This window comes from Schistocerca piceifrons, chromosome 1 (genome assembly GCF_021461385.2).
Source record: "Schistocerca piceifrons isolate TAMUIC-IGC-003096 chromosome 1, iqSchPice1.1, whole genome shotgun sequence".
Classification (NCBI taxonomy): Eukaryota; Metazoa; Arthropoda; class Insecta; order Orthoptera; family Acrididae; genus Schistocerca; species Schistocerca piceifrons.
The window spans coordinates 1,233,158,904-1,233,176,336 of record NC_060138.1 but is presented as its reverse complement, the minus strand read 5'-3'; the positions used below and the strand labels follow the sequence as shown (position 1 = coordinate 1,233,176,336).

General features: G+C 39.6%; 1 protein-coding gene across 1 annotated transcript in view; it reads right to left on the bottom strand.

The window, feature by feature from the left end:
- Positions 1-17,433, bottom strand: part of LOC124780123 (Down syndrome cell adhesion molecule-like protein Dscam2) — a 372,570-nt gene that overhangs the window by 10,711 nt on the left and 344,426 nt on the right. The window contains exons 30-31 of the mRNA XM_047253757.1: positions 14,015-14,132; positions 4,688-4,828 (exon numbers count right to left, since the gene is read on the bottom strand). Coding sequence (XP_047109713.1) covers positions 4,688-4,828; positions 14,015-14,132 — 259 coding nt within the window. The remainder of the gene's footprint in view (positions 1-4,687; positions 4,829-14,014; positions 14,133-17,433) is intronic.

The window sequence follows — 17,433 nt, the reverse complement described above, 5'->3', positions numbered from 1 at the left end:
TACATAACTACAATACCAGAAGGAAAAGTGACATTCATTGCTGCACATTATAGTTTTCTTTAGCACAGAAAGAGATACACAATGCTGCGATAAAAATATTGATCACTTACCCTATGATACAAAATGTCTGACAGACAGCAAAATAAAATTTCTGTTATTGTAGTGCTTAAAAGGTAGGAATTATTAACTTACAAATGTCTTCTTTCCTTCTTTGTTTAAAAGATTAATAAATAAAATGAAAGCTTAGAAATGTTTAGCATATGACCATATTTGCTAATTAATTTGCAATGTGAATGTAAAGTGACTCATTCCATAATTAACTATCAAGCTCCATTTTTATGATATTTGTACTGTTCTTGACATTTGACCTGTTAATTGGAGAGACACAGCAGGGTCTGCAACCCTGGACAAAATTTCAGGAACAAAAAGTTCCTTAGGCCACAACTACACAACCTGGAAGATCCAGTATCAATTAAGACAACTGGATGTGAAAGCCCTCAGTGTGTCATAAATTCACAGTGTGATCGTTTGGGGAATCACTGTATACAACGTGAAATTTATCCTCCTGCACATTAAGAGCTATCTGATCATTTATTTTATTTTATTTATTTCATTCATCTCCTTTAGACCCATTAGTGATAAATCGCTTGGGTGTAGAACGTGTCATTTACATAGATTTGAGACATTTGTTTATAATAATAGGTTGTACAATGAATAATATATTACACAGAAAAAATGTTTACAAGAATTGTTTTTTGTAAAAAGTTACAAATTACATTGAACAGACTTACAATAGATCAAAATTAATTCACTTATTCTTATACATAAATTCGTCCAGTGAGTAAATGGTTTTACTTAGAAGATACCGTTTAAGTTGATCTTTAAAAGTAGGTGCATCAGTAATTGACATTTTTATTGCCTGAGGGAGAGCATTAAATATTTTTATGCAAGAGTGGTGTACTCCTTTTTGCGCCATACTTAGATTCTTTTGCTCAAGATGAAGATCATTTTTTACCCTAGTGTCATAGTTATGATACATGCTGTTCATTTAAAAAAAGGGAATGGTTTTTACACAAGAAACACACGAGAGAGAAAAATGTACTGAGATACTGTTGTGAGTATTCTCAGCTCTTGGAAGAGTTTCCTGCAGGAATGTCTGTAATTGACACCACACAGAATCCTAATGACTGTTTACTGGGCTATGAGGATTTTGTTTGCCTTTGGCTGGTTTCCCCAGAATATAATTCCCTAGGCCATCAGGGCATGAAAATAACCAAAATAGGCGGCTTTCAAAGTATTTAAGTCACTGAAGGAAGCACTCGCACAAATAGCGTAATTGCTGAGCTTAGTTTTTTTTATATAGGTAAGGGATGTGTAAGGACCAGTTTAGATTGTTATTAACAAGTAGACCCAGGAACTTTGTTGACTCCACTCTTGCTAAATTCCCATCATTGTATTTAACATTAATCTCACCTTCGATATTTTTGCTTGTATGGAATTGAATCAATTGAGTTTTTCAAAATTTAGTGATAATCCGTTAGAGGTAAACCAATTAAAGGTTTCCTGAAAAATTTCATTTACAGTGATTTCAAGATTAGTATTTGTTGAATTGTCTACCAGAATCATCGTGTCATCGGCAAACAAAGTAAATTTTATCTTAGCCCTTGTACACACTGGAAGGTCATTTATGAAAATAAGGAAAAGTAGAGGACCCAGAATAGAGCCCTGTGGGACTCCACAGTTTATTGTGCCCCAAGAAGAGGACATTGGTTCTCCATTAGTGTCATTTACCATGACTTTCTGTTTCCGGTTCTTTAAATAGGAGGCAAACCACATCCCTGCTTCTCCAGTTAACCCATAAAATTCTGCCTTTCTCAGAAAAATCTCATGGTTCATGCAATCGAACGCCTTAGAAAGGTTACAATAAATTCCAGTTGAAGACATTTTATTATTAATTGATTCAAAAATTGCATTGGTGAAAGAATATATTGCATCTGCTGTTGAGATATTTTTCTGGAAACCGAATTGACTTTTATCGAAAATATTGTATTTACTAAGATGTTCAAGAAACCTTCTGTGTACAAGTTTCTCGAGAATCTTGGAGAAACAAGTTAAGACTGAAATAGGACAATAATTGGTTACTTCATTTCTGTCACCCTTCTTGTACAATGGTTTCACCACTGCATAATTAAGTCTATCAGGGACAATTCCTAGTCTCAGTGATACATTAAAGTTGTGGCACAGGACTTCACAAATGAAAATGTTTGTGTGTTTCAACACTTTGCTGGAAATACCATCAATACCAGTTGAGTTTTTGTTTTTCATGGTCCTTATTATCTTCTTAATTTCCTCAACAGTGACAGGAGGCATGCTAATCTGGGGTGTTGCACTAAGTGCACTTCTTTGTAAAAGATTCAGAGCCTCATTTATATAGAAACATTACACCCTATTTTATCCGCTCCAGTCAAAAAATGCTTGTTGAAAATTTTTGCAACATTTTCACCTTTATCAATGATATTCCCATTATCTCTGACTTCAATATTTTCTGCATCATTTGAGTAACTACCAGTTTCTCTTTTAATAATACCCCAGATGGTTTTTATTTTGTTCCCAGAATTATCTATTTCTGATTTGATGAACATACTTTTTGCCTTTATCAGAACTTTATTTAAGATCTTGCAGTACCTTTTATAATGAGCTGTTATTTCAGGATCATTAGTATTTCTGAGAGAAACATAAAGCTGTCTTTTAGTCCTATATGATGTTTTTATTCCTTTTGTGAGCCACTTTTTGCTGGTATGGCTCTGGTACCTGTTCTTTGCAGTTCTTAGAGGGAAGACAGCTTCAAAGTGGCACATAAATTCATTTGTAAACAGGTTAAATTTGTCATTGACTTTCAGTGCTCTATAAATTGGACTCCAATGAGTTGAAGATAACTGTTGAAGATCATGAGATTTTCATTATTAATTACCCTAAATGACCTTTTACAGACTTTGTCCTTCTTGTGTGGGCATATATCATTGATAGTTAGCAATTGGCCATCATGGTCTGAAAGACCATTTAGCACTTGTTTTACTGTTACATTGGTGTTTCTATTCTCACCAATGAAAATATTATCTATAAGACTTGAACAGTAGTTCGTAACCCTTGTGGGGAAGTCTACCATGGGTGTGAGGTTGTATGTGTTCATTATATGTAGCAGCTCAGCTCTACTACTATCATAATCTAGCAAGTTAATGTTAAAGTCTCCTAAGACTACAGTATTTTTATTTTTTGAATATATATGGAATAGAAGAGATTTGAGTTGCTTAAAGAACATACATTGCTTCCCTGATGGGGCACTATACACTGTTACTACAATGAGTGACAGGATCTTGGTGCTAATTCCTATGCCACAAGCTTCAAAATGCTGATCAAAACAGTATTTTGTAAGCTCTAGAGATCAATACATTATATTCTTTTTTACATATATAATTACACCACCCTCCTGCACACTGTTTCTACAAAAGTGATAGGCAATATGATAGCCATCTAGATTCAGCGTATTGATACCCTACTTTACACGGTGTTCGGTAAAACAAAGGATATTGGCATTATCAATAGTATTACTGTCACTAATATACATTGTCAACAGTTCTAGTTTACTTCTTAGCCTCCTTATATTTTGATAGAAAATACACAGTTTGTCACATTTAGTATTGACTTTTTGCGGAAGTGGGTTGCTAGGTTTCAAGATTGGTGAGTTTTTGCACACACTCGTTAGATAATTGATCTTTTGCTGAGTGTCATTTCTGACTGACTTACCTAAGTCATGGTTTTCCCCTTTTTGTTGCGAAACCAGCTGCTACATCAGGGAGATTTTAAAGCCCAAGTTACTCCAGCTCCCAGAAAACTCCACATGTCATGTTTCTGCAGGACGATGCCTGGCAATATGAAGTGAGGAGTATACAACTCTTCTCTGGAGAATGTGGGCACCACTACTTTCCTAGCTTATATATTCCTCTCACATGATACCCATTAAATAATTTGTCATGGTTGTCTAGCAACTCCTGCTGGTGATTGGTGACTTGCATACAAACTGAACTCAGGGAACTCCTTCGGAACATATCTAGGCATTTTTTTGTTCCATGCCATGCCATTTAGATTGTGGTTGCTGCATACTGAATTCTCAGGAGTGATGTACAGTTCTATAATCCTAGACATCTTACTTGTCGCCATAAACCTGATGCATGGCATGTGTCTTTTGTACTGCAGTGTGCAGTCTTCACTGTAGTTGTTTTGTGTGCTTCAATGGTGTAATCTTATCTCCCCCCCCCCCCCCTTTCCTTCATAGTGCATAGTGTTGTATTGATGTTTCCTTTTGGAGGGGGCTAATTGCATAAAAGCAAACATAAAACTCAAAAGATTAATGTACTCATTCCTGAATGCGTTTCAGTTATTCAGCCAGGTCCAATCACGGAGTTTTCACATTACATTGACGGCATAAATAGACTATATATCTGTGTGTGAATAATATGTTATTGTGACTAACATACTAAAACCAATGATACAAATTTTTATGGCTGTTACTGTTGCAACATTCACCAGTCATTTATTTAGATATCATACCACAAAAATATTAGATGCTTACTTGTTAATTCCGATGTCATATCACCTGAGCTTTTTGCAGATAACTACTTCGACATACCTGGCAAGAAGTTTATCTAGTTCACTGGCATCTCTATCACATTCAGCTTCACTTAATTCACGACTGTCTGAAAATCCGCAGGGGGGCTGCAGTTGATAGCTCGAGAAGCTGCTCTCGTCCTCGGCAGAACTGGAGCCTCTCCTAGAAAGAATATTATTTTTTTATAATCTTCTGGACAAATTAAGAAAATAGGAAATTAGGTGAAAGGATGTCTGGTAAATTACAAAGCTTGAATTTTCCTTGTGGAGCAGAAATTGCAGTAAAACTATTTTATATTTATTGTCTCTTAGCATGTATACTGTAGTGTTTAACAGAGGGAAAGCTATTAGGAATAATTAAATAATGAAGAATACAGCTTTTAGTTTTGCATGCTAGAAATCAAACATAGTTCCAGTTATTTTGTTATTACTTCCGTCTCTTTTTGATACAGAAAAAGCAATCTTCAGTAGTATTGTGACTGAGATATGACAGAATATTGAGAGTGACTGAAGGACGTGATGAGAGTAGATCAACCAGTCTGATCCACTAAGCAGCAAATCACTGGAAGTGAACAATCAAGACACAACATATTTAAATATGTCTGCTTGTGTCTGTATGTGTGGATGGATATGTGCATGTGCGCGAGTGTATACCTGTCCTTTTTTCCCCCTAAGGTAAGTCTTTCCGCTCCCGGGATTGGAATGACTCCTTACCCTCTCCCTTAAAACCCACTTCCTTTCGTCTTCCCCTCTCCTTCCCTCTTTCCTGATGAGGCAACAGTCTGTTGCGAAAGCTTGAATTTTGTGTGTATGTTTGTGTTTGTTTGTGTGTCTATCGACCTGCCAGCACTTTCGTTCGGTAAGTCACCTCATCTTTGTTTTTATATATAATTTTTCCCACGTGGAATGTTTCCTTCTATTATATTGATATCATTATGTTATATTACTTTTGTAGTGTCCAGGGAAGTTGTTCTTTATGTACTGTTTGTTTTATTAGTTGAAATATGGAGTGGTTGCTAATATTTGCTTGGTAATTTATTATGTGTTTCTTCTCTATTATTGCCATTTGGATTTAGAAGTTCTTTTGTAGGGTTATAGAATCTTACTATTTTCTTGTTTGTTCCTATTAGGGTGGTGGTTTTCGGTCAGGAGTGTGGTTTATTACACTAGTTTTATTTGTTGTAGGTTAAGGATGTTCCAAATTCTATGTGCAGTTCATTTCCATATTTGATTGTGTACCAGTTTGTCTGTCAAGTTTTGGTATTGCGTCCTTGGTGTGTAGTGTTAGTGTCGTTGTTGTTTGTTTGTGTGTGTGTGTGTGTGTGTGTGTGTGTGTGTGTGTGTGTGTGTGTTTGGGGGGGGTTCCTGGATTTGTGTGATATTTTCATTTCTTAGTTATATGTTTTTCTGGACTTTCTCAACTCAGTTTTGTACTTAGGGATTCTTGGTATGCATTATGTTTTGCTATTTGAATAATTATGTCTAGCTTCTTATTGTAATTGTGTTTCTCAACTAGTACTGTGTTTAATCCAAGTTTAGAGAAAGAAAAAGCAAGGAAAATAAAGTTCCTTGATATTTTTGGTGTAATCTGTTGTTTTTATTGTTTCCTTTTGCATTATTATTATTTTCAGTATAATCACCAAGAGCCTAAATACTCTGTATGATAAACACACTCTGCTAAAAACAATAAGAGTAGAAAGAAAACCTGCATCATGGCTTACAGACCACCTCAAGCATCTTATGACGGTCAGAGATGCAGCACACAGAACATACAAATGGCACCTGATTTCTGATAACCATCTCAGCTACAAGCAACTATGCAAGTGAGTTATTCAATTTGTGGGAAAGGCAAAACTCAGGTATGCCCACTCGTGAACTGAGGACTTTCACAGATCTACTGTCCTGTGGAAAAATCTACAATGTCTAGGAAGAGGCAAACCTAAATTTGCAGCTGAACCACTAGTCCATATTGAAGATCTAAGTGACTATTTCGCCATGCAGACATCTTTACTCGATGAACACATAAGGCCACAAACCAATGACTCCCTTAAAATATCAGTGGATGATACAAACAAATAATATTGCCTGTAGCTGGTAAGCCATAATACAGTCAGGGAGACCATTGCATGTATTTGTTTGGCAGCTGTAGGACAGGATAATATAGCAGTGCAAATGATCAGTTTCCTCTTCGATCCTCTGCTACTCAAAATAACAGACATTTTCAACCATTCTCTGACTCTCAGCATCTTCCCAACTTCCTGGAAACAGGAAGAATCCAAGAAAGAATATGCTGAACAACCTTCCAACTATAGAGTCATTTGCATTCTGCAGGCATTATTCAAGGCCAGAATGAGATTTTCACTCTGCAGTGGAGTGTGTGCTGATATGAAACTTCCTGGCAGATTAAAACTGTGTGCCAAACTGAGACTTGAACTCAGGACCTTTGCCTTTCACGGGCAAGTGCCCTATCAACTGAGCTACCCAAGCACGAGTCACGACTCATCCCCACAGCTTCAATTCTGCCAGTACCTAGTCTCCTACCTTCCAAGCTTCTGTGAACCTTGCAGAACTAGCATTCCTGGATGAAAGGATATTGCCGAGACATGGCACATCAGCACACACTACACTGCAGAGTGAAAATCTCATTCTGGAAACATCCCATAGGCTGTGGCTAAGCCTAGTATATGGAACTTGGATAATTTAGAGTCGAGCTGGATTATGGTGACGTGAATGTTGTTTGCTGTGGCTCCAAAGTCTGTCTGGATATCTCCATTTCCATGTCTGTGCCTATTAGTACTCCCACTAGTTGTATTGGATGTGGATGTATCTTTGCAGTTACACAGTTCTGACGTTGGAGAGTGTTCTGGTTGCGGGTGTGCTTCTGGTAGTGATGATGGTGTGGTTGGCAGGAATGAACAGAGATGGTTTGTATGGCAGCAGTCCAAACCCTTCGATGAACTGACAAAGGCGATATGCTGTCCTTGGGTGTCTAACTTTGCTGCTGGTGTCCACAGTTCTTCTGCTACATAGGAGTGTGTCAAGACTGCTGTTCTTAGTAGTAGCACACAGTGTGCTTTGGTTTCCAGGGGCTCTGTGACCAGAAGAATAAGGAACATTCATGGTTTTCTGCTATGGAGGAGCTGCAGGGCTGGATGGCTGTGGTCCTGTACATGCCCTGGAAACGTGTGAGCACTGTTGTTGTGGTGGAGGTTCCCAGTGCTTTAAACATTTGCCACTTAAATGTCCACATCTTGTACTCCATTTTGTCACTGGAGCATGGTTGAAATGGAGGGTTAAAAAGATACTTTATGTTGTTTGATGTGTAGTACCCACTGAAAACAGTTGCTATGAATTGGACCCATTGTCAGATGCTGTAGTTGTAGAATCTGCACTAGAATAGGAGCTCTGTGGCTTCTGTTGTGATGAATGCCACGCGTACCACATATCTCAACAAGTGAAGTGTCCAGACATCTCCGAGTGAACCAAAGTGATGTTGTTTGGACATGGAGAAGATACAGAGAGACAGGAACTGTCGATGACATGCCTTGCTCAGGCCACCCAAGGTCTACTACTGCAGTGGATGACTGCTACCTACGGATTATGGCTCGGAGGAATGCTGACAGCAATGCCACCATGTTGAGTGCAGGCACAGGACATGGTGTTACAACCAAAACTGTGTGCAAAAGGCTTCATGATGCGCAACTTCACTCCCAATGTCCATGGCGAGGTCCATCTTTGCAACCATGACACCATGCAGCACGATACAGATGGGCCCAGCAACATGCCGAATGGACCACTCAGGATTGGCATCACATTCTCTTCATCGATGAGTGTCGCATATGCCTTCAACCAGACAATCGTCGGAGACGTGTTTGGAGGCAACCCCGTCGGGCTGAACACCTTAGACACACTGTCCAGCGAGTGCAGCAAGGTGGAGGTTCCCTGCTGTTTTGGGGTGGCATTATGTGGGGCCGACGTATGCTGCTGGTTGTCATGGAAGGTGCCGTAATGGCTGTACGATATGTGAATGCCATCCTCCGACCGATAGTGCAACCATGTCGGCAGCATATTGGTGAGGTATTCGTTTTCATGGATGACAATTTGCACCCCCATCATGCACATTTGGTGAATGACTTCCTTCAGAATAACGATATCCCTTGACTAGAGTGGCCAGCATGTTCTCCAGACATGAATGCTATTGCACATGCCTGGGATAGACTGAAAAGGGCTGTTTATGGACGATGTGACCCACCAACGACTCTGAGAAATCTACGCCGAATCGCCATTAAGGAGTAGGACAATCTGGACCAACAGTGCCTTGATGAACTTGTGGATAGTATGTCATGATGAATACAGGCATGCATCAATGCAAGAGAATGTGCTACTGGGTATCAGAGGTAACGGTGTATACAGCAGTCTGGACCACCAACTCTGAAGGTCTCACTGTATGGTGGTACAACATGCAATGTGTGGTTTGCATGAGCAATAAAAGGGGCAGAAATGATGTTTACGTTGATCTCTATTCAAATTTTCTGTACAGATCCGGAACTCTTGGAACCCAGGTGATGCAAAACTTTTTTTGATGTGTGTAGCTTACAAAGGTTCTCCAGGTATTCCTGGCACTTAGTTCTCATGACAGTTATGTGTACATTATCTAAAAAATGATGACTTCATGATTATCCTCACAGCAGACAAGGGATCTACCACTGTGGAACTTGAGCGACAAGAGTATGTAAACGAGGGTCTACGTCAGCTGTCTGACACTTCTACATTCAGCATCTTCATCAAGAGCCTGTCCCTGTGATACAAACTGACCTACAGTCTCTCCTTAAAACATTAGGCCCCTCACAAGGACTAACACCTCAATCCATAGAACTTCTTACCCCACACTTCTTCTTAAGACCCACAAACCAAATCGTCCTGGGCATCCCACAACTGCTGACTAAAAGCACCCAAAGAATGTACACTATGTGATCAAAAGTATCCGGACATCTGGCTGAAAATGACTTACAAGTTCATGGTGCCCTCCATCAGTAATGCTGGAATTCACCCTTAGCCTTGATGACAGCTTCCAGGCATACGTTCAGTCAGGTGCTGGAAGGTATCTTGGGGAATGACAACCCATTCTTCATGGAGTGGTGCATTGAGGAGAGGTATCAATGTTGGTCGATGAGGCCTGGCATGAAGTCGGTGTTCCAAAACATCCCAAAAGTGTTGCACAGGATTCAGGTCAGGACCCTGTGCAGGCCAGTCCATTACAGAGATGTTATTGTCATGTAACCACTCTGTCATAGGCCGTGCATTATGAACAGGTGCTCGATCATGTTGAAAGAAGCAATCGCTATCCCCGAATTGCTCTTCAACAGTGGGAAGCAAGAAGGTGCTTAAAACATCAATGTAGGCCTGTGCTGTGATAATGCCATGCAAAACAACAAGGGGTGCAAGCCCCCTCCATGAAAAACATGACCACACCATAACAGCACTGCCCCCAAAATTTACTGTTGGCACTACACAAGCTGGCAGATGACGTTCACTGGGCATTCACCAAACTCGAACCCTGTCATCAGATTGCCACAGTGTGTACTGTGATTCGCCACTACATGCAGCGTTTTTCCACAGTTCAATCTTCCAATGTTTACACTCTTTACACAAAGTGAGGTGCCATTTGGCATTTACTGGCATGACATGTGCCTTATGAGCAGGTGCTTGACCATGAAATCCCAGTTTTCTCACCTCCTGCCTAACTGTCATAGTACTTGTATTGGATCTGAATGCAATTTGGGATTCCTGTGTTATGTTCTGGATAGATATCTGCCTATTACGCATTATGACCCTCTTTAACTGTCGGTGATCTCTACCAGTCAACAGTCTAAATCTTTCCTGCCTCTGATTATTGAAAATTGTGACTGTAAATCTAATATATGATCAACAAGAAACTGACAACAATACTCACCAACTCTACATTATTTTCATTCCTTTAGACACCAATAAACATTCTACACGCAGAGCACTGAAATAAAGACATCAATATATGAATTAATTAAAATGATAATGATTTGTCATTAATTCAGTCGCACAGCTAACAACCTCATAAAGGTACTGAAAAACAATAGCAATCATGTCTTAGCTGTTTTCTTACCCCCCCCGCCCCCCCCCCCCCCCACACACACACACACTGAATACGATGTCCTTTATGTAGACTGAATTATAACGTTTCCATGAACCCATCTGTAGGGTATGCTAAAAAACTGAAATTCAAATTATATTGAAAATTTTCAATATTTACACTGGGCAGTTTATCATTTGTGATTTATAAATTGAAATTGTACTGTCTGTGTTCTTTCTCTTTCTCAAAATTGAATTCTCTTACCTAATGGATCAAAATGGACTACGAAATGAGAATGATAACCTAATCATTAGCACAAACAACCTTAATAGTAATTACAAAACAAAGACTGTAAGACTGTGAGGCCACTGCTGGGTGTGCCTTACTAAGGACACCAGCATGTGTGGAGCTTTAGTCATAGGATGTGCCCTACTAAGAAAATCAGCAATAGCCAATTCTACACTTCACACTGAGAAGTGAATTCTCAACCTACGAGGATACAAAATTCAGCTGAATTAAATACAAGATTTTTTTTGTAAATATTAGAGATTTTAAATTTTCTGTAGGCTTGTCATTTACAAATGAGCAAGTGCATGTACAACTAATTTTACTATAGTTTTAGTAATAAGTAAATGGCAGAAAAATAGCCCAAAGAAAAAAAAAACTGCTATTTATACATAGACAATATCCTATATATGTTCAAATATTTATTTTATATTATTATTATTTGCTTCGGGTACTCCCAGGGTGGCATGCGGTGGATGGTGTTTTGTAGCAGAAATATCTACATCACAGCAGGTACTGCATGAAGCTACCAATGCCATGCAGAGTGCCAAGGAGGACTTCATCATACTACATCCCTAAGTACTTCAACAGACATTCTAGATAACAACGTAAATGGAAAGAAAGGAAAGTTATGTAAAACTTTTAGTTAGTACAAGCTCAGCCGCCACTCAAAATAAATGCTTGTAATAAAAGTTCACTGGCATACAGGAATGAAAGAAATATTTTAATCAATGAACAACGGAAGGATAAGGAATCGCTGAATCACTATTCATGTGGATTTTAATGTCGAAAATACAGAACATTAAAGCTGCAGCAAGCAGACAAAATTAAATAAAAGAAGAAGACATTCATCTTTAATATATATTACACAGCTGTTAGTTTTGAAAAGCCAGAAAGGAGAAGAGACTTATTGAAAAGCAAGTGCTCATCATTCTAATTTTGACTATGAAGCTCAGAATTTTGTCTTTCAGACCGCATTATCCATATCCCTACCTTGAAAGGGAGAGTAGTCAGGATGTAATCACAAAAGAGTTCACAAAGACTTACAGCCATTTCCAGAGGAGTGCCATCCAGCATCAAAACTGAGACCCTGCTGGGGGAGTTCAGTTTTGGTTGGTTGGTTGGTTACAGCTATTGTGGGGTATCAGTTGTAGTTGCAAATATGCCTACTCTCTATATATTGGATCTTTTTTTGCTTACAAGGGAACCTCCCCATCGCACCCCCCTCAGATTTAGTTATAAGTTGGCACAGTGGATAGGCCTTGAAAAACTGAACACAGGTCAATCGAGAAAACAGGAAGAAGTTGTGTGGAACTATGAAAACAATAAGTAAAATATACAAACTGAGTAGTCCATGCGCATGATACGCAACATCAAGGATAGTCTGAGCTCAGGAGCGCCGTAGTCCAGTGGTTAGTGTGAGCAGCTGCGGAACGAGAGGTCCTTGCTTCAAGTCTTTCCTCGAGTGAAAAGTTTAATTTTTTATTTTCAGACAATTATTATCTGTCTGTCCGTCCGATGCGAGGTACACGACGTCAGTTGACTACAGCGCACGGAAGAGAGAGTATTCCTGCTAACGAGGCTCCCTGGCTGGTAGTTGACTGTTCGCTACTTTGGACGAGTGTGCTTTAAATATGTGAGGTGTATTCCGTGGGCAATATGAATCCAGCAAATATAGCTCGCGACTTCAATAACAAGATCAATGAATATTTCCCTGTGGAGGAATCGGTTGACCTATGACCTTGCGATCAAATGGTTTCGGTTCCCATTGGAGAGCCGGCCGCGGTAGCCGTGCGGTTCTAGGCGCTGCAGTCCGGAACCGCGGGACTGCTATGGTCGCAGGCTCGAATCCTGCCTCGGGCATGGATGTGTGTGCTGTCCTTAGGTTAGTTAGGTTTAAGTAGTTCTAAGTTCTAGGGGACTGATGACCTAAGATGTTAAGTCCCATAGTGCTCAGAGCCATTTGAACCATCCCATTGGAGAGGCACGTCCTTTCGTCTACTAATCGCACAGTTTTGCCGTGCGGTTGCAAAACACAGACACTAAACTTATTACAGTGAACAGAGACATCAATGAATGAATGAACGAACGGACAGATCATAACATTGCCAAAATAAAGAAAATTATCTTTTGACTCGAGGGAAGACTTGAACCAAGGACCTCTCCTTCCTCAGCTGCTCGGGCTAACCACGGGACCACGGCGCTCCTGACTTTACACTGTCCATGATGTTGCCTATCTTACACATGGACTACTCAATTTGTATATTTTGCTTATTTTTTCGTAGTTCCACACAACTTCTTCCTGTTTTCTCGATTGATCTGCGTTCAGTTTTTCAAGGTCTATCCACTGTGCCAACTGATAACTAAATCTGAGGGGGGTGCGATGGGGAGGTTCCCTTGTTAGTAAATAGTATATCCAAAATTACTCAGTGATGATCTGAAATGAATCACTACAGAGCTCTCTTGATGAATATTAACCCGCTTCCCAGTTGCAATAGCTGAGATACCATGATCTTCCACCCAACATCAAGAGTGTCGCATCCCCTCACACCATGATACACCTTTGAGATTTTTGCAACACTCAAGGCACTAATGCAGATTGTGGTGATAAGGAACGGTGCGGTGTCATCTCTTCTCCACATATTAGCCAAATATTGGTGATGAAAATTTCTTGTACCAGCAGAATTTGAACCAGTAATCTCTGAGTCAAGCATGCTTAACAACATGGTTTATTTACATGATGATAAAACTTACAAAAATTTCTTCTATATTTCAAATCAAACAATGTTTATAACCTTACAATACTTTTTTAAAAGGAAAATATGATAACTCCAACTTTTCAACAGTATAAAGCCTGATAACATACACATGGCAGAAAAACCTGATGACCTTGTATTTCATTTTTCTATTGACATGTTGTGTGAATGTAACTAGTCTGTAGGAACAAACCTTGACTACCTGGTGTGCATCTGCAGTGCTGTCTTGCTAGAGCACATAGGCTGGAGGGGCATCTGCCTTCTTTGGGGAAGAGGTGAAGTCTCATTTGACTCAGTACTAGAGTCAAGTTGATAAATTTCTATAACACATGTTTAAAGCAAATGAGAGTTTGTTAATACTGTTTATTACACAGTTTTATATCTAATAATCCAAGCATATTTTATTGTGACATCAGAATAATTATTAGAATCTACAAATAAAATGTGTACATCTAAACCATGACAATAATAACATTTTAATTTAATTCATTTTATAATTAAGTGTAGTAACCATATTACTCTACATAGATATTTGGAAATGGTCTAGCAGCCCATAATTATATGCCATAATTTTTCATTAAAATTTTTCATTAAAATTCTTCTCATTTCACCTCAAATTACATGTAATACACATACTGTGCAGCATTACACAGAGATAATAACACCAGAGAAGGAGAGTTGCTACTCGCCACATAGCAAAGATACTGAGTCGTGATATGCACAACAAAAAGTTTCACACAATTATAGCTTTAGGCCATTGCCTTTGTCAGCAATGAGTGGAAACACCTTAGGGGGAAAAAAGGACAGGTATACACTCGCACACACACACATATCCATCCACACATACGGACACAAGCAGACATATTTAAAGACAAAGAGTTTGAGCAGAGATGTCAGTTGAGGCAGAAGTGTAGAGGCAAAGAAGTTGTTGAAAGACAGGTGAGGTATGAGTGGCAGCAACTTGAAATTAGCGGAGATTGAGGCCTGCCACCACTCATACCTCACCTGTCTTTCAACAACGTCTTTGCCTCTACACTTCTGCCTCGACTGACATCTCTGCCCAAACTCTTTGTCTTTAAATATGTCTGCTTGTGTCTGTATGTGTGGATGGATATGTGTGTGTGTGCGAGTGTATACCTGTCCTTTTTTCCCCCTAAGGTAAGTCTTTCCACTCCCGGGATTGGAATGACTCCTTACCCTCACCCTTAAAACCCACTTCCTTTCGTCTTTCCCTCTCCTTCCCTCTTTCCTGATGAGGCAACAGTTTGTTGCATATATATATATATATATATATATATATATATATATATATATATATATATATATATATATATATATATATAAAAAAAATAGAGGGAAACATTCCACGTGGGAAAAATATATCTAAAAAGAAAGATGATGAAACTTACCAAACAAAAGCGCTGGCAGGTCGATAGACACACAAACAAACACAAACATACACACAAAATTCTAGCTTTCGCAACCAATGGTTGCCTCATCAGGAAAGAGGGAAGGAGAAGGAAAGACAAAAGGATATGGGTTTTAAGGGAGAGGGTAAGGAGTCATTCCAATCCCGGGAGCGGAAAGACTTACCTTAGGGGGAAAAAGGACAGGTATACACTCGCACACACACACATATCCATCCACAGGTGCCCTATAACAAACATTTAAGATTTGACAAGTGCATTAGCTGATGCACAACTATTCAGCATCACAGACTATCACAAAGCCTACAAGCAAATACCTGACACCTTATGATGTCTACATCTACATCTACATCTATACTCCGCAAGCCACCCAACAGTGTGTGGTGGAGGGCACTTTACGTGCCACTGTCATTACCTCCCTTTTCTGTTCCAGTTGCATATGGTTCGCAGGAAGAACGACTGCCGGAAAGCCTCCGTGTGTGCTTGAATCTCTCTAATTTTACATTCATGATCTCCTCGGGAGGTATAAGTAGGGGGAAGCAATATCTTCGATACCTCATCCAGAAACGCACCCTCTCGAAACCTGGACAGCAAGCTACACCACGATGCAGAGCGCCTCTCTTGCAGAGTCTGCCACTTGAGTTTGCTTAACATCTCCGTAACGCTATCACGCTTATCAAATAACCCTGTGACGAAACGCGACGCTCTTCTCTGATCTCCTCTATCTCCTCTGTCAACCCGACCTGATTCGGATCCCACACTTATGAGCAATACTCAAGTACACGTCGAACGAGTGTTTTGTAAGCCACCTCCTTTGTTGATGGACTACATTTTCTAAGGACTCTCCCAATGGATCTCAACCTGGCATCCGCCTTACCAAAAATTAATTTTATATGATTGTTCCACTTCAAATTGTTCCATACGCATACTCCCAGATATTTTACAGACGTAATTGCAACCAGTGTTTGTCCCAAAGATTGCACTAATTACACCCTTCAACCTATCTGAATTTTCATTTACGTCATTTGGTCTCAAGGAAACCATACGGACATGACAACATTTTGTGGATGGAGTATTGAAGGGGCTTCCATTTTGCTTTGCGTGCCTTGATGACATTCTTATGTTGTCACCAACACCCTGCTACATGAACAACACACGATAAATGAGTCAGCAGCTGTACAGCCTCGACAAAATACTGGATGAAGGAAAGTGCTTCATTGGCAAAGCAGTATGTTTATCACAGAACATTTGACTTCAGCAGATGGCAGCTGTTAGCTGTTCGTTACCAGAGAAGATAGCAGCTCTACAAGCTCTTTCAAAGCTGACACAATACCAACAGGTATGACATTTTCTAGGTATAGTTTATGTTTATCACCACCACCTCCTGGCAGTGGCAGATAGACAAAGTCCACTTACACACTTGCAGGACATGGCACCATGGGCTCGCGAGCTCTCAAGTGGTCCCTGGAGATAAGAAAAAGCTTTCTGCGATCTTCAGGTGAGCTTACTAGTGCTGTTCTCCTCGCTCACCCGGTGCCATCTGCACCCCCTTCCATAGTCTAGACACTACCCAAACATCAATAAGTGTAGCCCTGTACAAACATATTGACCACCATTGGCAACCATTAATTAATTTTTTTTACTGTTGCAACCAGCGCAGCAGTACTAGAGGATATATGATAGATTTATGAAGTTGTTAGACATTTTCACCCGCAAATTGATGCTCACCCTTTGACAATTTTCACTGACCACAAACTGATTGCCTTCTCTTTACAGATTCCAGAAGTTCAGACATACAGAGCTTGTCAGATAGTTTATGGTGGATGAGAACCACATAAAAGGATCAGAAAACATCATTGACAATTAATTTTTGTGTACCAGTGTCTGGCAAATACTATGGACCAGAATAAACTCATCACTGCCCTAACTGCAGATTCACAACTCAAAAATTATTGGTTGACCGTTCTGACCGTTCTACATAACTGTGACTCACCCAAATCCCACTGCCAGTTACCATGTTGACACCATGATGAAACATCTCCCAGCAGAAGCCAAGACCCTACATCTTGCCAAAACTCCATCAAGCTGCTTTCAACAATGTTCACAATCTGTCACATGCAGGAATAAATATGACCACCTAATTACTGATTGATTATTCTGTGAGGCAATTGATTAAAAAGATGTACAGGCATAT